This window comes from Nicotiana tabacum, chromosome 13 (assembly GCF_000715075.1).
Source record: "Nicotiana tabacum cultivar K326 chromosome 13, ASM71507v2, whole genome shotgun sequence".
Lineage (NCBI taxonomy): Eukaryota > Viridiplantae > Streptophyta > Magnoliopsida > Solanales > Solanaceae > Nicotiana > Nicotiana tabacum.
The window spans coordinates 120,245,072-120,267,710 of record NC_134092.1 but is presented as its reverse complement, the minus strand read 5'-3'; the positions used below and the strand labels follow the sequence as shown (position 1 = coordinate 120,267,710).

Sequence of the window (22,639 nt, the reverse complement as noted above, 5' to 3'; positions counted from 1 at the left end):
AAATGCATTAACAAATTTGTCTTAGAGAGACACATTATGAAGGGGGAAAAAAACGAAAATAGAAAGTTCTCCATGTACGTCAACCCCAAATGAAAGTAGGGCTACCTAATGAGCGGCGATTTCAGGATTTCAATTTAATGGGTTCGGGTATTAAATTCTTTAGCATTGCACTCATTGTACTGTTAAAATTTATATGTTCAAGCGTAATATTTGTTGAAATTTTAGTAGGTTTTTATCTAAAAACTCATAAGGAGAACCTTGACGTAGTTGATAAAGTCGTTGTCATGTGACCAGGAGATCACGAGTTCGAGCCGTGGAAACAGCCTCTTGCAGAAATGCGGGGTAAGGCTGCATACAATAGACCCTTGTGGTTCGGCCCTTCCTCGGAACCCGCGCATAGCGGGAGCTTAGTGCACCAAGCTTTAAATTAAAAATAAATTATTTATATAAAAATTCATGCTCCGTACCGAATGTTATGGATTCAGTTGAACCCGTAGCCGAGAGGCTACATTCGCTCCTATACCTAATGACACCTGTCACGACCCAAAATTTTCACCTTCGGGACCGTGATGGCGCCTAACATTTCACTTGCTAGGCAAGCCGACATTACAATAATTTTAACTATTTTTAACAATTCATCTTAATTAAATAGTAAAGAAACCAACAACTGGAATAATATCTGAATTTTAACCAAAATAATAACGATATCTAAATACCATCCCAGAACTGGAGTCACAAGTGCACGAGCTTTTAGAATAATACAAACAAGTGTCTGAATAAAAATAAAGTTGTCTGAAAGAAAGCTCACAGCTAAAATAAAGTAGAAGGGGACTTCAGAGCTGTGAACGTCGTGTAGCTGTGCCTCAAGTCTCCTATGATGGCTGAATCCGAGCAAATCTACAGTATACTGCTGGGACCAACTCCGGTATCTGCACAAGAAGTACAGAGTGTAGTATGAGTACAACCGACCCCATGTACTCTGTAAGTGTCGAGCCTAACCTCGACAAAGTAGTGATGAGGATAAGACAAGTCGCTTACATTAACCTGTACGCAATAATAATAATAACAGGAATTGAGGTAAAACAGGTAACTCATATCAACCATCGAGGCCAATTCGGCAGTCACAATCAATTATTTCTTTCATCATTCTGTTGCGGCGTGCAACCCATTCCCACAATATAATCCTTCAATAAATTTCCGTTACGGCATGCAACCCGTTCCTACAATATAAACTTAGAATAAAATCCGTTGCGACGTGCAACCCGATCCAATAATATAATCTTTCAATTAAATTCTGTTGCGGCGTGCAACCCGCTCCAACTATAATAACTTAAAATAAAATTCATTGTGGCGTGCAACCCGATCCAACAATATAATCTTTCAATTAAATTCCGTTGCGGCGTGCAACCCGCTCCAACTATAATAACTTAAAATAAAATCTATTATGGCGTGCAACCCGACCCAACAATATAATTTAACAACACTTAAATATAAAACTACTCCAATAAATATCACATTTAATAAGAAATTATTAGACAACAAGGTATACAACAATTATGAATTGTTTAGGAAATAAGTAATAACAAGTAGCAATTAATTGTGAAAATCAGGGAGAAAATAGGCAATTTAATATTTAATATGCTAAATGTCAAATAGCAATTAAGACACATAAGTCAAATAAGCATGTAACAATTATAGCATGAATTCAAGACATAATATTGGGCAAGGAATATGAGAGAAATAATTAATTCATGATTTAAAATAATTTATGATTTTCAGATAAATATGCAAACAATCCATTTGACGATGTATAGGCACTCGTCACCTCACCTATACGCCGTTACACATGAAATTCACGTAAAAATTATTCAAGGGTTCTATTCCCTCAAGACAAGGTTAACCACGATACTTACCTCGTTTTGCAATTTTAAGTGATCACTCGAGCACAGTTTTTCCTTTCGAATTAGTCTCCAAACTAATCAAAACTATCAAATTATTGGCCAACAATTCAATTGGAGCTTTAGAAATTATTCATAATTCGAAAGAGACTTAATTTAAGTCATTTTTGAAAAGTCAACCAAAAGTCAATGTGGGCTCACTTTTCGAAACCCGACGAAAACTTACGAAATTCGGACACCCGTTCCAATACGAGTTCAACCATACTAAAATTATTGAATTCCGACATCGGATTGTTTTTCAAATCCTAAATTTTTATTTTTGAAAAGTTTTACAAAAATTTCAATTCCTTCATTCTAAATCCAAAATAAACGATGAATATAAACATGAATTTATAAAATATAAATCACTTTCGGCTATAGAATACTTACCCAAGTCGAAGTCGTGAAAAACCCCTTTGAAATCGCCCAAATCCGAGACTTAAAACTCAAAAATGAGTAAAAATGACAAACTCTCGATTTTATGTATTTTGTCTAGCATTTTTGCATCTGCGTGCTCGCATTAGCGAGAAAAATCTCGCATATGCGAAATGAGATTACCAAACGGGTGTCCGCATCTGCGGAAAATGAGTTACATTTGCGGTTGCACAAAAGCGCATGAAGGAGCCGCATAAGCGTGAAGGATCGCGTCTGTGATCATGGCACCGCAGAAGCGGGCATCGCATCTGCGCCCCAAGCTTCGCAGAAGCGAAGCTTCTCCTTGGCCTCAAAATCGCAGAAGCGACCATGCACATGCGGCCAAAATTGCGCAGGTGCGACGCACCAGAACCAGACCTGTGTTCTTGAACAAAAATGGTCTGAAACTCTTCCAAAACTTACCCGAGCCCCTCGGAACCTCGTCTGAATACTCCAACAAGTCCCGTAACATAATAAGGACTTACTCGGGGGTCTCAAATCAGGCCAAATAACGTTGAAACTACAAATCATAACTCGATTCGGACTTATGAGTTTATGAAATTTTAAATTTTAAAACTCGTGCCGAAACACGTCAAAACAGTCTGAAATGACCTAAATTTTTGCATGTAAGTCCCAAACGATATAACGGAGCTACTCCAATTTTCGTAATTGAAATCCGAGCCCGATATCAGTAAAAGTCAATTTATTGTCAAACTTTAAAATCTTTAAGCTTTCTAACTTCTAATTTTCAATAAATGGCGATAACTCAAGTTAGGGACCTCAAAATTAAATTTCGGGCATACGCCCAAGTTCCAAATTACGATACGGACCTACCAGAATCGTCAAAAAAAATGATCCGGGTTCGTTCACTCAAAACGTTGACCGAAGCCAACTCAAATGAGTTTTGAAGCTCCATTTCATATTTTAATCATTTTTTCACATAAAAACTTTTCGAAAAAATTTACGGACTGCGCACGCAAGTCGAGGAATGCTGAAAGGTGCTATTCGAGGTCTCAGAGCACAGAATTAAATGTTAAATTTTAAAGATGACCTATCAGGACATTACTAACACCCGTCCAAAACAGGAATGAAAAAAAAATAAATACCGTATGTGTATGTTGATTGGAGAAGCAAGAGATGAGAATTGCCTATTAACAAAAATATTTACATAGAACTGATGTTACAAACATTATCCATCTTGTAATTTGAAATACATAAAAAAGTATTCCAACGCTCCTTATACTTCAGCATCGTCGTAGTCAAAGCGCCTTAAAATGAAGTACTCCTACAATACGCAAGTACGTATCATCCATGAATGCAAAATTATAGATGAAAAATAACAAAGCAAATCGTGCAAGAAATGGGGAGATTTGATTTTGTAATCCACTTACGAATGTTATATGAATTATATAATTTTTTTTCAAAGTAGACTTAATTTGTGGCCGAAGTCCACCGTGTAGAACTAATTCACTGGCTAGTTTGATCAACAAAATTTTTGTGCATATTTTCTATATCTAACAGCATATCATTTTTAAACATAAATTTGACTATTTTTTCCTCAAAGCTCATTTGATGAAGATATTGCCTTACGTTTTTAATAGCTAGTCATTAGGGGAGGGAGGAAGCGTTAGTTTGTTCTTCTATAACGTGTAAAAAAAATTGATGAAGTGTGAGGAAGCGATGGCTATACGTTGCTTCCACGGCTGCAGTTTTCCGTTTCTAGATATAGTAAGTATTTTTTTTAATTGCCTTATTTTAATTTTAATGATGTGGAGTTCCAATCAGTTTATACATACCTTGACTATTATACAGAGTAGATGTTATACCTTCCACCAGCATATATACGTAACTAATAATTCTACCCACCAGTGATGTACGCAAGATTTTACATAAGCAGTGTCACAATTTGAAGAAATAGGCAAATGAATAAATCACTATAACAAGAAGCTATATCATTTTCTATGTGTATCTCCAATATTTTCATTTTTTTAAAATATCTTGTGAAAATTTAATAACCAAGCGGTGTCCTGTGTGTTACCCACCTAAACTCAAGTAGATGAAAAGAATTTACCTAATATTTTTTCCGCTATTTTAAGAGGCCTGGTGTTTGAACCATCCCAGTGGCCTATACTAGTTTTCCATCAATTACATATAACCAAGGTTAGACATTTTTGAACTATCGCAGTGGTCTTGGTTTTTAAATTTTATACCAGTTCGCTCCAGTCAATTTTCAGTACTTTTATTTTTAAAAAGATAAACGTAAATCTCAATCACACTAGAGCATTGTATCTAATATAACACCAAAAATGTACAATGCTAGTAGAGGACCAATACAAATTTTAATTCGAATGACACATACTTTTGAAGTATTTTTCTGATTTCCCGTAGGTGTGTTATCCTTTATTAATTTTGCCATCACAAAGTATTGCTGTTGTTTAATTTGTATTGCCCTATCAAATATAAGTCTATGAAAACAAATAAAAACTAAAATAAGGTGGCCATCAATGAAGAATTAAAAAAGAAACTGTATTAGTATTTCGACCATCATCCTCCTCTGGAAAAAATATTCTCGTAATTGGGACATATATATATATATATATATGATCATGAAGTGAAAATCTGGACATTGTTATAGCGCAAACAGGGGCGAATAGCTTGCTCGGACCTTGTTATGTTCAATTGTTCATTATATACATACATATAATTGATCTTGAACCTGTAAAGTAAAACAAATAAGTGGTGGTAGAATCCTAAACTCGAACCATAAAGTCTAAATATCAGATGACCACCTCTGAGCGAAGATAAACGAGTATAATAAAAAACAAAAAAAGTTGACATGAAATCATAAATTTTCATATGTAGTAAATCGATCTATACTATTTTACCTGTTGAACTTGCAGAAACAAATTCAAACCGGTCGTACATATCAAGAGTGGAAAAAAGAGTAGAAGCATGAGTATTGCAGAAGGTCAAAGTACTGAAAACACACTGCAAAACTTAGAAAACAAGAAAATTTAAAGTAGTACTACAAACTGCAATTTATATATCTTTAAAAACATTTAGACAATGTATCAAAAAGTAGTAATCAAATAAAAACTATATTTAAATCCTTAAAATAAAAATAATAATGTCATATAAAGTGGAACAACTAGAGCCTTAATTTTCACTAGTAAAAGAAAAGTTTTTATATTCAAGCTCTAATATATCACTTAAATTTGTTTAGCTTTTTGCATGCCTAAATCTTGTTCCGGTAATTCTTCGAAATTAATCATCGATAGGAACCAATCGTTGCTATAATCCGCATATTGATAATCAATATTTTGCTCAACCCCATCTGCCAAATAGTTAGTTTGTCCTTGTCCATAAATTTCAAATCCTTGATATTCGTACGTGCCTGCGTTGTATTTGCTTCATTTATCTGAATAACATCATAAACCTCGTTTACTAGGGCTAATTGATTGTCGTTGTTGGTAACTTGATGATGATTTCTCTCAAGTGCATCGGTATACCCTACTTGTTCACCTGTGTCGGTTATGGGTTATGGGTACGGCCAGTACACAAGAATGGCAGGCGGTGCGGGGCGGTGCGGTTGCTGTCTTAACCCGCAAATTTTCAACCCGCCCCGCTCTGCCCTGCGTAACAGTTAAAACCGCACCCACCTGCCCCAGCTGCACCCGCGTACACCCGCCCCGCAATTTCATTTTTTTTAAAAAAAATTGTTATAATAGTGATTCGACTGGATGGTTATAATAGTCTATACCATTTTACTTAGAACACATTGGACAGTTTTTGAACCTTTGTTAACTAATTTAAAATACTACAACTTCATTTCTTATAATAGTGATTCGAGTATTCGACTGGTTGCCCATCATTTGGATGTTGAAAAATTTGACTGGTATCTTATAGTATGCCACTGAGAAAACGTTTTCAAGAACAAACACTTAAAATTCATTTGCTCAGGAATAGTAAGAATTCTTTTTAATTTCTTCATAGTAACAAATATTCATTCAGAACTCAACTTTCTGCTATTTTTTAAAATCTCTGAATAGTTATCAACAAAATAAAATTGGATAATTCATTTGTTCTCTATATATACTCACTAGTCACTACTTTAAATCTACCAAAAGCAAATGAATTTTAAGTGTTTGTCCTTAAACCTCTGATAAACAACACCACCCCAAAAACAAAACAAAAAACAGATTCAAGAACTAAAGAAAGTTCAGTATTTTCTATAATCTAGCTACAGCAATACATGAGGAAGAACATATGTTCTTGAGCTTCAAAGGAAATTCTGACACATAATAATGGTACTAGAAAATCAGAGGTAAGAAGAGTAAATCACAGATAATACTCTAGTTTAGCTAGCCTGAAATTTCACTTCCAAACAGAAAAGTGAAGTGACTCAAATTACACAACCCACAAAAAATATGATATTCAAAATATCATATTCTCTTCCTCTTCAAAGAGGTTACAGACTAGTAAGCCCACTAGAATCTGGTTCTTCCTCTTCTTCAAGTAAAGTTGGACACGAAACTTTGTCGACACTTGAAGTCAAACCTGAAAAAAGTATAAAATGTTAAAATTGAAAACTATTAATACCATAATAAGTCATTGAGAAAAATACTTACCATTTATTTCATTCCACAATCAAGTACGAGCACACATGAAAGCCTCCAAAGTAGTAGGATGAAGTCTACTACGATGCAGACTAATCAACCTCCCACTAGTGCTAAATGTTGATTCTGAAGCGACAGTAAAGACAAGAATGGCTAAGAGGTCACGAGCCATCTTTTGTAAAGTAGGAAATTTTAATCTGTTTGTCTTCCACCAACTTAAACTGTCAAATGATGGTGTACGAGATAGCAAACTTTCTTCTAAATACACATCGAATTCCGATCTTGTGTCCACATTCGCCCTACTCGACACGACAAATTGATCAAAACTAGAGAGCCGATCACCATCAACAATACCAACAACTTCATTAGATACTTGAGATGACTCATGTGAAGTAAGTGCTCTACTTTAATACTCTTGAAAGAGATCAAAACATTGGTTTCAAACTTCTTGAATTTTATCCAAAGAAGCCTCTTCACCATAAATTTGTGCAAGATAGAATTCCACCAACTTCATCTTATACCTCGGATAAAAAATAGTAGCTACACCCATCAATATATGTACATCGTCCCAATAGTTTTTGAAGTTCAACAACATTGACGTTGCCATAGAGCTAATCAAAGGATTTAAACTTTTTACCCAAGCTTCTAATTCTAGCTTAATGTCACAAACTTTTGAAAAGTATTGAGTTGAAGTTGGATATTGACTCCCCAAAAATTATTCGGTGACATGGTAAAAGAGCTTCAACTTTACACAAACTTTTTCTGCTGCACTCCATTGCCCTTCGATTGGAAAACAATGATAATTGGTATCATTCATACTCAACTTCGAAAACACCTCTTTGTAATCTAAGTTTCTTCTCAACATTAAATATGTTGAGTTCCAACGAGTAGGGCAATCATACTCTAACTTTTTTGTGCAAGAAATATGTAGCAACCGTGCAGCTTCTTCAAACCTTTCAATTCTGCTTGAAGACCCTATCCAATATAAGACATTGTTACGCACGTTACTGATACCATCTTCTATCACCTTTAACCCTTCTTGCACAATTAAATTTAAGATGTGTGCGGTACAACGCACATGCAACACTCGACCTATCAACAATAAATTTCTTTTACAAAATTTCTCATCTAACAAGGTTTTTATCATAGCATTGTTTGTGCTAGAATTATCAACAGTAATTGTTGATATTCTTCTCTCAAGATTCCACTATAATAAGCAATTGAGCAACACACCACATAGAGTATCCTTATCATGTGGAGCGGGAACATAAATAAATCTCAAGATATGACTCTGAAGCCTCCATGAATCCTCAATAAAATGTGCCGTAATAGCCATAAACCCTTTTTTGGTATTGTCTGAGGTTCACATATCAGTTGTTATTGCAATTTTAGTTGTGAGTTTTTCCAACAACTTAGAAGTTTTTTATTTCAGATTGTTAAAAATCTTTAAAATATCAATCTTGATTGTGTTCTTAGATACCATTTTAAACAATGGTTGGAGACTAGCAACAAACTTTCTAAATCCAACATGATCGATAATGGACAAAAGGTACTCATGTAAAATGATGGCATGAGCAAGTTTCCTACATGAAATATCTTGATCAAAATACCATCGTCCCCCCCCCCCGAACCACCCTCATCTTCTAAGTTACTTGGCTTCTTACGACATTTATGAATATAATCCCACAAAGATGATATCCCACATTTTCTTGTTGATTTGATACGAATATTACAATACTTACAAACACTAAAGCGAACACCATCAAGCTTCACCGCTTTGAAATGTTTGCATGCTTCAGAAATAAGTTTTCTTTTACCTGCTTCATCAATAACTTCCATGGTAACTTCATCAGACTGCATAAGCCTTTGACTCTCGGTCTCAATAGGAAAAGCACTTGAAGATGAACACATTGGATTTTGTTCGTCTTGAAACTCCATAATTTTCTATAAAAAATCAATAAAAGAAATATTAAGTAGAGATACTGGACTTAAATTACTAGTACTAATAAAAAAATGTGACCCCATCATATTCTGCAGGATTAATACCTAAAAGAAGAATCAGTAACAACAATGAACAATCCGATGCTTAAATGGCTTAAATTATAGTATTTCACCATAAAAGGGACTAAAATCTTTGGACTAACTGAAACTAAATATTAGTATAATCTGCCTCTTAGAAGTAGCATCCTGCGCCTGCATCAATATTGGAGACTCTTGCACCTAATTATTTCTCTTCAACTATTCTCCTTTTTCCCCAATTTCATTGTTCATGCACATTTTGTAGATTTAAAAACAAAGATATCCAACGAGCTTATGGATCCAACACACAAATTTGCAGAAAGTTTATAGAAAATATAGGAACTTTTTGTTTTTGAGAAAGAAAAAAAAAGATTGAAACTTGCAGGTTGCAGCTGTGGTAGTTGTAAAATCCAAAAAAGCAAACCTTATTCAGACAAGAAACAACAAATTATGGTATATGATTTCAAACTATAACGACCCATCCGGTCGTTTTGAGTATTATAACCCCGTTCCCCCATTTACTGCTCAATTTATACTTTATAGTTATTTTATGACTAACCGGATTAGTGGGTTCGGGTCCGGAAGGAATTCAGAGTGAAATGAGATACTTAGTCTCATAATTAAAAATTTAAGTTAGAAAAGTGGACCGGATATGAACCTATATGTAAATGACCTCGGATTTTAATTTTGATGATTCCAATAGCTCCATACGGTAATTTTGGGCTTAGGAACATGTCCGGAATATTATTTGAAGGTACGTAAAGGAATTGGGCTTGAAATGCCGAAAGTTGAAATTTTGAAAAGTTTGACCGGGAGTTGACTTTTTGATATCGGGGTCGGAATCTGATTCTGAAAATTTGAATAACTCCGTTATGTTATTTATGACTTGTGTGCAAAATTTGAGGTCAATCGGACGTGAATTGATAGGTTCCGGAGTCATTTGTAGAAACTAGAAATTTCAAAGTTCATTAAGCTTGAATTGAGGTATAATTCATGGTTTTAGCATTGCTTAAGGTGATTTGAGGGTCTGAATAAGTCCGTATGATGTTTTAGGACTTGTTGGTATATTTGGTTGAGGTCCCGAGGGGTTCGGGTGAGTTTTGGATGGTTAACAGATCATTTTTGGCCTTGGTGAGATTGCTGATATCTGCTGCTGGATTTTTCTGATTTTCTCTTTCGCGTTCGTGAGTGGGCCCTCGCGTTCGCGAAGAGTGTTTTCTGAGTTTGAGGTTTTTTTCTTCGCGTCCGCGAAGGGGAGGATGTGAACGCGAAGATATGGTCTGTGTGTGCATCGCGAACGCGTGAGAGGTATCGCGTTCGCGAAGAGGAGTGAGGCTATTGGGGACCCCCGGTTCCTTGTTCTACGCGTTCACGAGGTGGCGTTCGCGTTCGCGAAGGTCTGAGATAGTAAAGATTCGTGTTCGCGAAGTCGTGGTCGCGTTCGCGAAGGGTAAGATTTGCAAAGCTTCGCGTTCGTGAAGACACGGTCGCGTTCGAGAAAGGTTAAATTTGTGGGCAGTCGAGTTGTGCTTCGCGAACACGAGAGACCTGTCGCGTTCGCGAAGAAGAGAGGTCTGGACAGAGAGTTTAAGTTCTGAAAATAGGACTTTGTGCCATTTTCAGTTTTTGACGGATTTGAGCTCGAGAAGAGGCGATTTTCGGGAGTTTTTCAAGAAAAACAACGTGGTAACTGTTCTTAACTCAATATTGGTTAAATTACCCGAATCCATGGTTATTTTTATCATTTAATTGGTGAATTAAGTTAGACAAGTTTGAAATCCCTCTTAGTTTAAATTGAAGATTTGAGGATCGAGTTGGGGTCGGACTTTGATAAAATTGGTATGGTTAGACTCATGATTGAATGGGCTTTCGAATTTTGTAACTTTTGTCGAGTTCCGAGACGTGGGCCCCACACGTAATTTTGAGCTAAAATTCGGATTTTTATGAAAAATTAGCATTTTCTTATGGAATTAATTCCAATAAATTTTATTAACTGAAACGAATTATTTGTGACTAGATTCGAGGCGGCCGATTTGCGAGGCAAAGGCATAGCAGAGTAAATAATTTCACGCTCTGAGGTAAGTAACAGTTATAAATCTGGTCCTGAGGGTATGAAACCCCGGATTTTGGTATCATGTGATTATTTTGAAGGTGACGCACATGCTAGGTGACGGGCGTGTGGGCGTGCACCGAGGGGATTATGACTTGGTCCGTCCCGAAAACTATAAAGCTGAATAATTTGTTGTTAGCTATATGCTCTCTATGTGTTGATAAAATTTGACTGAAAAATCATGCTTAGGCTCTGTGATAGTACTGTTGGGATCCACAGAGGTCGCGTACGTGTTGAATTGCCTGCTAAATACTATATGTACTCAGTCTCAGTTTTTACTTGCACATTTTGTCTCAGTCTCTGTTATTATTATTAATACATCATATCATTGTTGTTTGGGTTGATTGTATGATTGTTGAGAGCCCTAGAGACTGGAGAGCTTTATGACAGAGTGAGGTCGAAGGCCTGATTGTGAGATATTATAAATTTGACTATTTTTTCCTCAAAGCTCATTTGATGAAGATATTGCCTTACGTTTTTAATAGCTAGTCATTAGGGGAGGGAGGAAGCCTTAATTTGTTCTTCTATAACGTGTAAGAAAAATTGATGAAGTGTGAGGAAGCCATGGCTATACGTTGCTTCCACGGCTGCAGTTTTCCGTTTCTAGATATAGTATTTTTTTAGTTGCCTTATTTTATTTTTAATGACGTGGAGTTCCAATCAGTTTGTACATACCTTAACTATTATACATGGTAGATATTACTTTCCACCAGCATATATAGGTAACTAGTAATTCTACCCCTAAACTTAAGCAGATGAAAAGAATTTATCTAATAATTTTTCCGCTATTTCAAGAGGGCCTTGTGTTTGAACCATCCCGGTGGTCTATATTAGTTAGACATTTTTGAACTATCGCAGTGGTCTTGGTTTTTTATTTTTATATCAGTTCGCTCCGGTCAATTTTCAGTACTTTATTTTTAAAAAGATAAACGTAAATCTCAATCACACTAGTGCATTGTATCTAATATAACACCAAAAATGTACAATGCTAGTACAGGACCAATAGTAATTTTAATTCGAATGACACATACTTTTGAAGTATTTTCTGATTTTCCGTAGGCGTGTTATCCTTTATTAATTTTGCCATCACAAAGTATTGCTGTTGTTTAATTTGTATTGCCCTATCAAATATAAGTCTATGAAAACAAATAAAAACTAAAATAAGGTGGCTATCAATGAAGAATTTGTAACGTTAGCTAAAAAAGAAATAGAAGAATTTAAGAAAAGATTCTGATTTTCATTTCATTGACACGTTACAGTGAGAAGAGAATGTCCTTTTAAACTGGACAATGACAACTGTTCCTAAAATAACAACCCAATTGAGGAGACAACACGTGTCCCTCTTGTAGACCCTTTTCCTAAGCCTGGGCTAAAATGAAAAATGACTAAACTTAAGGGTTTAAAGATCCCAACTCTTTTCTAAATACAAAATCTGCTATTAACAAAATACTCCTAAGTCTTCTTCTTCAAGAGTGATGATCTCAGATCGTCACATTCCACTCTCCTTCAGCAAGAACCTTGAGGGATTCAAGGTTCGTCAAAATTTGAAAATTGGGATTTTAAGGAGTATTCTTCCCATGTTGCCTCTTCTGGTGATAAATTTGCCCACTGGACCAACACTTGAGTTGAAGCTCTATTCCCCTTTTAAACTATTTTTCGATCAAGGATGGCTATGGGCTCTGCAAGCATTTGACCCTCCTGGTTGCACACAGGTGGATTTTGTGAGGCAAAATTCTGGTTACCAATGGTTTTCTTCAGTTGGGATACATGCAAAACTAGGTGAATGCGGGAACTCAAAGGCAACTTGAGTTTGTACGCCACTGGTCCAATCTTCTAAATAACCTCGTAGGGACCAAAGAACCTTGCTGATAACTTCAAATTTCTTCTTACCGCTACTGACACCTACCGGTAAGGCTGCAATTTGAGAAACACCCAATCCCCAATTTCAAATTTCCTGTCAATCATGTGTTTATCTGCATTTTGCTTCATTCTGACCTGGGCTTTTTCGAGGTTGTCTTTGAGGATTCGAGACATTACCTGTTTGTTCTTAATGATTTGGTCTGCCGATCTCAATGGAGATTGTGCAATTAGCTCAAAGGTGGGTTGTGGAGGCTCGTATCCATATAGGGCTTTAAAAGGAGTCATTCCTATTGCTGATTGGAAGTTGGAGTTGTACCAGGATTCTGCTAAAGCCACTCACTTGCTCCATTCTGAGGGACGGTGACCCGTCATGCATCTTAGGTATGTTTCCAAGCAATGATTCAATCTTTCGGATTGCCCATCGGTTTGTGGATGATATGCCGAGCTCATTCGCAATTGCACCCCTAATCCTTTGAAAAGTTCTTTCCACAGTGTACTTATGAAAATGGGATCCCTGTCCGACACAATTGAACTAGGCAATCCATGTAACTTGCAAATGTTGTCTAGAAAGACTTGTGCAATTTGACTGGCTGAATATGGGTATGTAAGTGTGAAGAAATGGGCATATTTGGTATAGTGGTCAATTACCACCAAAATAGAGTCTTTACCCGACGACTTGGGCAAACCATCAATAAAATCCATAGCCACGTGCTCCCAGGCCCTTGACGGAATAGGCATTGGTTGCAAGAGACCCGGTTATGCAACATTTTCCTCTTTGTTGCGTTGACAAACTTCACAACCTTGGACCTGTGTTTTCACTTCACTAGGCAAGTTAGGCCAGTAAAATAAAGCCTTCAATCTTTGCAACGTAGCTAATACACCTGAGTGTCCTCCCCATGGGGTAGCATGCATATCATTAATTAGCCTTGATCTTAGGTTGCCCTTTTCTCCGACCCAAACTCTGCCACGATACCTAAGGATCCCCTGTTGTAATGAAATGTTAAGTACCGCATTTGGATCCAACGAGATCTTGGTGAGCAACTCCTGAACTCTTTGGTCATTCTCATAGCTTTCTACCACTTCAGACACCCACTTTGGCTGGGCTATGGACAGTCTAAGACATTCCTCTTCCTCCCCTGTTTCAAACCTTCTTGACAAGGCATCTGCTACTAGATTTTCAGCTCCCTTCCTATATTTAATGTCATAGTGCAAGCCTAATAACTTAGTGATTCCTTTTTGTTGTAAGGATGTTGTGATCATTTGGTCCCTCAAGAACTTGAGAGAAAAATGATCCGTTTTGATTACAAAGGGCCTAGGCTGGAGGTAATGACGCCATTTATCTACTGCAATTAACAATGCAATGAGCTCCTTTTCATAAGTTGAAAGCCTAAGGTGTTTAGGACTTAGGGCCTGACTAAGATAGGCTATGGGTCTGCCTCCTTGGGTCAGGACTGCCCCCACTCCTTTGCCACTGGCATCCACTTCTACTACAAAAGGAGTAGTAAAATTTGGTAAATAAAGCACATGAGCTTGACTCATTTCTCGTTTCAGTTCACCAAAGGCAGTAGTGGCTGCTTCATTCCATTGAAAATTCCCCTTTTTTAGAAGACTTGTAAGCGGCTTACTCATCATAGCAAAATTGCGTATGAATCGCCTGTAGTAGCCCGTAAGTCCAAGGAACCCTCTAAGTTATTTAATTGTCTTGGGTTGTGGCCAACTAATCATAGTTGCCACCTTTGCTTTGTCTGTGCTTACCCCTTCCCCTGAAATGATATGGCTTAAATACTCTACTTGAGCTTGTGCAAACGAACACTTTGACCTCTTAGCCACCAACTGATTTTCTCGTAGCACCTTAAACACTAGTTCCAAATGTTTGAGATGATCCTGGAGTGTTGCACTGTAAATTAGAATATCATCAAAAAACACCAAGACAAATTGTCTAAGGTAAGGCCTAAAAATATTGTGCATTAAGGCTTGAAAGGTGGCCGGTGCGTTAGTTATCCCAAAAGGCATAACTCTAAACTCCCATAACCCATGATAGGTTTTAAAAGCCGTCTTGTACTCCTCACCCTCATTCATTCTAATTTGGTGATATCCCGAACGAAGGTCTAATTTGGAGAACAATTTGGCACCATTGAGCTCGTCTAGTAAATCTTCTACCACCGGGATTGGATACTTATTCTTCACTGTTGCTTCATTTAGTTTCCTATAATCCACACACATTCTCCAACTTGAATCCTTTTTCTTTACCAAAATAACTGGAGAGGCAAAGGGGGATATACTGGGGGCTACCGTCTGGGCGTCGAGCATTTCAGCCACTATCCTTTTAATGGCATTTTTCTGTTCGAACGAGTACCTATAGGGCCTGAGATTTACGGGCTTGGCCCCAGGCATTAGCTCGATCTGATGGTCACAACTCCGATGTGGTAGTAACCTTCGTGGCTCGTCAAAAATATCTTCATTTTTTGCCAAAAAGTACTGGGCTTCTTCAAGAATAGTCTCCATGCTATGGGCTGGATCATCCTGGGCTAACTCGAAGAGTTGGCCATGCAACTGCATTGGCCCGTCAATAACAATCTGTCTATGGTTTTAGAATCATCTATGGATAGGGCTTGTGACTCTTGATCACCTAATAATGTTAGTCTTTTGTTCCCCTTAATGAAAGTGATACTCAAGGGACGAGTATGTAGTAAAACTGGGGCAATTGTGTTGAGCCAATCCATTCCTAACACCGTATCACAGCCTCCTACTTTCAACAACCCTACTTGAAAGACAAAATCTTCCTCACCCATTTTTCACTTAAAATTTGGGCTAAATTTGTGACAGTCCAGAATGTGACCGCTAGCAACCTTCACCTTCATGGGCTTTTGAAGCCATTCGACCTGGGACTTCAAGTTTTTAACCAATTGTGGATCCACAAAACTGTGGGTGGACCCACTATCAATTAAAATTATCATCATACAGTTCTTTACCCAACCTTGTATTTAGATTGTTTTAGCATTAGATCCTAAGCCCAATACTGCATTGATTGAAACTTCACCCTCTCCTTGGTCATGGGGCTTCGGTTCTTCCCCTATTTCTCCTGCCCCCTCAACAGTCACTTCTTCCTAATTCTCCTCCCCTGCCATGGTATTTAACGCCTTAGCCTTACATTGGTGGCCTGGGTGGTATTTATCGTGGCAAGTGAAACAAAGGTTTTGGGCTCTCATGGTCTCATAGGAAAGATTTTTGGAAGTAGTGGCTCAATTAACAAAAGGTGTTTGGGCTTTTGGTGGTTGTGTGGGAGGGGCATTTCTTTGGGTCATGAAATTCGGTGTTTGACCAGTTGAATTGAACCTTTGGCCCACCGGATTACTCTTTAGAGCACTTTTTGTTGTAAACTTTTTGTACATAGCTTCCACTTTTCTTTTATGAATTTTTGCAAGGTCATATGCAGCCACCAAGGTACGAGGATTATCCAATGATACATTATCTTGAATATCCAATGCAAGGCCATTGATAAAACACTCAACAAAATACGCCTCATCTAACTTAGGATTTGTTACCCCCATTAAGCACCTTAATTCTTCAAATTTCTTTTGATAACTTTCAACATCGGCCACTTGCTGCACTTGTTTAAATTCCCTAATAATTTGAGTTGGTCTAATATTACCGTAGCGTATGCAGACGTCTAAGCAAAACATAGGCCAAGTCACCCTTCCCCTTTTATCCAACACATAACTATCGAACCAAATATCAATTTCATCTTTCAAATTAATAGACACAAATGTCATTTTCTCCTCCTCGTCCACTCCGTAAAGGTCAAAAAATCTGTTGCACCTTCTAATCCATGCTCTTGGATTGTTTTCATCAAATTCAAGAAATGGCATTTTAGCTTTTGGCCCTTTATAACGAGATCTGGAAGTGTCCAGCCCGTTGAATGTTTGCATGGTCCCCCCAAATGGTTGGGGTTGGAAAGAACCCAAGGGTACTGAGAAGGCAGAAGTCCCATATCTCGCTGACAACATCGGATTGTAAGAAAGGGACGGGGTATAAGAGTGAGGCATAGTGGAAGTGCATGAGTAAGGCATTGTGGTGTTATAGGCAACTGACACAGGTGGAAAAGAGGGAAGAGAATACGGAATATGAGATGTGGTGTTGAAGAAAGAGGGTAGTGGTGGTAGGCTCAAGTGAGTGGAGGTTAAGGGAAGAGTTTGCACTAATGGTCTATAGGAATGAGCTGCCGGATTTAATGGTTGTGTAGTGGTTGTGGTAGTATCCGAAAATGGTGGAAGTTGAAAAGTTGGGGTTGACGCAAAGGAGGTCGAAGGAAAGAGTGTACCATGAGGTACAGCTGAAACAGACGGGGAGACGAAGGGAGTCGTACTCCTCCAATTACCTCCTATTGATGAATAACCAGAGTCACAAACAGAGCTGCCCTGAGAAACAGCCATTGTGGACCCCAATGCCGGAGAAACAGTCGCTCTTCGATCCGCGTCCATCTGTATAAGCAAATGCTCGACCCTTTTACTCGAATCGGAAAGCTCCATTACTGTTGTTTCAAGGAGCACCTGCCGCTCCTCCATCTGAGCCATACGAAGCTCAGCTTCCTCAGCTGTTGCCGAAGGAGGAAGTACGACCGACGTCCGACTGCCGCCCGCCGTATTTTTGTTTTTATCCACCATCGTTAATTGTGCCAAGAACAAGGCTTTGAATACCAATTGTAACGTTAGCTAAAAAAAGAAATAGAAGGAATTTAAGAAAAGATTCTGACTCGTTACAGTGAGAAGAGAATGTCCTTTTAAACTGGACAATGACAACTGTTCCTAAAATAACAACCCAATTAAGGAGACAACACGTGTCCCTCTTCAAGAACCTTTTCCTAAGCCTGGGCTAAAATGAAAAATGACTAAACTTAAGGGTTTAAAGATCCCAACTCTTTTCTAATTACAAAATCTGCTATTAACAAAATACTCCTAAGTCTTCTTCTTCAAGAGTGATGATCTCTGATCGTCACAGAATTAAAAAAGAAACCGTATTAGTATTTCGACCATCATCCTCCTCTGGAAAAAATATTCTCGCAATTGGAAAATATATATATGATCATGAAGTGGAAATCTGGACATTGTTATAGCGCAAACAGGGGCGAATAGCTTGCTCGGACCTTGTTATGTTTATTATATACATAATATAATTGATCTTGAACCTGGCAAGTAAAACAAATAAGTGGTGGTAGAATCCTAAACTCGAACCATAAAGTCTAGATATCAGATGACCACCTATGAGCGAAGATAAAAAACGAGTATATAGTATAATAAATAAGAGTTGACATGAAATCATAAATTTTCATATGTAGTAAATCGATCTATACTATTTTACCTGTTGAACTTGCAGAAACAAATTCAAACCGGTCGTACATATCAAGAGTGGAAAAAAGAGTAGAAGCATGAGTATTGCAGAAGGTCACACTGCAAAACTTAGAAAACAAGAAAATTTAAAGTAGTACTACAAACTGCAATTTATATATTTTAAAAACATTTAGACAATGTATCAAAAAGTAGTAATCAAATAAAAACTATATTTAAATCCTTAAAATAAAAATAATAATGTCATATAAAGTGGAACAACTAGAGCCTTAATTTTCACTAGTAAAAGAAAAGTTTTTATATTCAAGCTCTAATATATCACTTAAATTTGTTTAGCTTTTTGCATGCCTAAATCTTGTTCCGGTAATTCTTCGAAATTAATCATTGATAGGAACCAATCGTTGCTATAATCCGCATATTGATAATCAATATTTTTCTCACCCCCAGCTGCCAAATAGTTAGTTTGTCCTTGTCCATAAACTTCAAATCCTTGATATTCGTACGTGCCTGTGATCAGCGTTGTATTTGCTTCATTTATCTGCATCACATCATAAACCTCGTTTGCTAGGGCTAATTGATTGTCGTCGTTGGTAACTTGATGATGATTTCTCTCAAGTGCCTCAGTATACCCTACTTGTTCACCTGTGTCGGTTATGGGTACGGTCAATACACCAGAAGTATCGCCCTCCCAATTCGAAGTTTTTTCCTGGTTGCAACCTAATAAAGAAGTGACTAATTCATCAAATTCTTCCTCCGTAATCTCGTTACCATCCACCTTTTTCTCATTCATTTTCTTGTCTTTGATTTTGCAAAGAACGATTATATCTTCATTGCTTTCCTTAAAATAATCCTCCGCCAAAATATATTCTTTCATCAACCACTTATCATTCTGCTCCTTTTTTATACCACTTTTATATTTCAAACTTCTCCTAAAGCCAACAATAATATTCTTTGATCTATGTTTAATAGGTTTACCACCTGATTGGCCTTTCCAAGTTCCTTGCCCAACTGTCCTTGAAAATTTCTTAGTTGAATTCTTGAATCTCTTCAATTTAGAAACAAAGTAACGTGTTTTCTCCTTTGTATTTGAATCTCCAAAAATTTGCCATGGCTCTGTGTCTCCGATTTTCGCTACTTCAATATCACCATCAGGTGGCAAAATTCCGTGATGCACGTAACGTTCCAGAAAGGTTATCAACTCAACATCAGTGGGGTGAAATCGAAAACCCATAGGAAGCTTAGCTTCTGGTAACATTCTATTTGTACTTGTATTTCACGTATATAATAAGCGAAAAGATAACAAATTTAGAGAATTGAACGTTCGATGAGAATAAAGAACGAAAACGAACAATTAGATAAAAGCTAATGAGTGATATGAGGAAGATTATATAGAGTGTTTCATAAAATATAATCCTTCTAGTTTTTGGATAACACATGAGCTATGATCATGAGCTGAAAACCTATGGAAACTAGAATTAGGTTTAGGGTTTCTCGTGGAGTTCGAGGGAAATGTAAAATTAGTTGTTATATTAAGTTGTTAGTTAAGTAATTTTATGTCCTTATTTTATTTATACTTACTTTCACCTAAATTATTTCTATATTCATTTTACCCTTTTTTAATCTTAGCAGAAACGTCGAAAGAAAAACAACATTTTGAATATATCCCAGTTTTCCCAGCATAATAATTATAATAAAAAGCTAGTGAAAATTACATTAAAATAAAGTGTTGGAACCTAAGTTTCACCAATCAGAAATTGTTGCATCGAAGTTTCAAGAAATATCGAGAAAAATAAAACATCCCATTCGACAGATCATAACTTGACTTTCACGTAAAACTCAATCATAAATTAAAGGGTTAATTCATAAGAAAACCCTAAAATATTCACGTTTTGTAAATTCATACTATGTGATATTGCTATTACACTCCTGGACTATAATTTTTCCTATTTAAACCCCCAAAATGGCATGCTACATGAACTTTATAGTCCTAAAACCCCTCGAAATTTTGCCAGTGTCAATTCACGTTTACAAATTTGGCAGACCCAAATAAACCCTTAGTATTCTAATATATTAAAGATACATAAGTTACAGTATATACAAAATTACACCCCGTAAAAACACCCAAAATAAGAAAGACTGTCTGAATTCACCATTTTCTATCTTCCATTTCACGATCCAAAGGATTTTGGGTTACATTGGAAGGGAGCTTTTTTTTTTGGGGGGGGGGGGAGGGCGGTGGATTCACCATTGATAGCTCAAACAACCATTTCCTTCAACAACATTTATACACCCAAACCAACAAGGGTTGGAGTGGTAAGTACTTCTTCATCCTTAATTAGAGGTGTCGGGTTCGAGTCCCTAGGTATGAAGTGGCCTTTGTTATGAGCGCTTTATCCCCAATGTGGACTTTCCGGCGTGAATTCGGATTTAGTCGGCCCCAATGTGGGTACCGGATGACGGGTGGAAAAAAAAACATTTATACACCCAAACAAGTCTATAGACATTATAATAAACGCCAACATTTGCAGAGTTTCTCTTATTATTGTACTAATCCTTTTCTTTTCCCTTATGCTATCCAATTAAGTAGAGAATATGTAATGGAAAACCAAAGATAATATCTCAGAGTATCACTCTTGGGGAGAAGGAAAAAAGTTGGGCAATAACCTCTTCATATATACGATTGTATTGTATGTTTGCCAGTTATTGTTCGACATTTGCTGAAGAAATTATATTCAACAGAAAAATTCCTCATAAAAATGTAACGTAACAAGAAAGGGAAACAAGAGCTATGATCAAGGAGTCTCAAAACCCTCATTTGCTGTTGCTGTCCAAGAAAAATTACCTTCCTTGAATGACGGGACCCCTCCAATTGTGATTAGAAATGGTACACATTTAGGTAAGATTACTTTGTGACTTTAGCTCAGGAGTGTAAATTTACTATTATTGGTAAGTTTTACGGAGGAAAACCAACTATGGAGGAAATTAGAAAAGTTTTTATCAGCAAGTTTCATTTAACCGGATCTGTGAAAATTGCCTATTTTGATTTTAGGCATGTGTACATTGATTTCACTAACGAGGTCGACTTTAATCATATTCGTTTCAAAGAATTTATTGACATTGGAGATGCTCCTATGAAGAACTTGAAATGGACACCGGATTTCAAACCTGGAGAAGAAACATCCATTGTCCCAGTTTGGATTCTAATTCATCAACTACCATGACATTTATTCAGATGGCATGTCATTTCTAGAATGGTTAGTGATATTGGAGTTGCTATTGCCCCTGATCTAGCAACTTATTCCAAGTGTAGGGGTAATGTTGCTAAGGTGAAGGTTGAAATTGATTTGTTAAAACCGAGACTAGATCAAATTTGGTTAGGTTTTAACACCCCAAATGGAAGATGGCTCGATATTGAATATGACAAAGTTCCGAGCTATTTTCTCTATTGTAAGCTACAATCTCACTTTGAGAGCCAATGTAGAAATAGAGTGAGAGATGACAGAATCAGAGCCCAAAGGGATGAACAAAACAAACAGGAGAAGGAGAGCAAAGTTGAAGATGATTTTCAAACTGTTACTAGTAAAAAGGGAGCAAAGGAGAAGAAATCGCAAGCCAATCATCGACAAAACAGGGAAGGTGATCAAAACAAACTTCAACAAATTGATGAAGTCAAACAAGATACTAGAAGAAACATGGTATCGTTATAAGAGAACCTGTCATTGTGAACCATCTCTCTGTGCTTGAAGAGGTAAGAGGAAAAGGAAAATGTATTGTTCTTGAAGGAAAAAGGATGACAGTCAAGAGATGAAAAGGCCACAGGAAAACCTCACCAATGATAATGTGGCTAGCACATCTGAAACAAACAACGAAAGAAGGAAAAGAGTATGGAAGAAGAAGCAAACTACTACCAATGAAGAGTCTGTTGGCAAGAAAATTACAGAACCTGGAAATGAATTAAATATCACTAACCATGGGGAGAATGATGTAAGTGGCATAAAAAAAGACATGATACAAATGGAGCCAGGCCAAATATCAACAGGAAGACTTGACACAAAAAGGGCACGATCAAACATCGATACAGCTAGATTTGGAATCAGGTGATACTGTAGAGAGTAACAAAGAAGAGCTGGTACAAAGGAGACAGAACCAAAAATCAACTCAAAGTAATAATGAAATAGTGACTATTCCAGAGGAAATGGACACTCAATTGAGCATGCAGATACAGAGCAAGAAATTAAACCATCTTATTGACCCTGGTGAAGCTCAAGAAAATTATTTAAAACTCATCAGTGGCACAAGTCTTGAGAAGGATCACACAAAGGAAGAAGATTATCATTT

The 22,639-nt window shown here is 37.0% G+C and overlaps 1 protein-coding gene across 1 annotated transcript; it reads right to left on the bottom strand.

The window, feature by feature from the left end:
• Positions 1-18,623: 18,623 nt before the first annotated feature.
• Positions 18,624-19,556, bottom strand: LOC107798040 (NAC domain-containing protein 101-like). The gene has a single exon (XM_016620965.1). It carries the CDS (start codon positions 19,554-19,556, stop codon positions 18,624-18,626), a length of 933 nt encoding a protein of 310 aa, XP_016476451.1.
• Between the last annotated feature and the right edge of the window lie 3,083 nt (positions 19,557-22,639).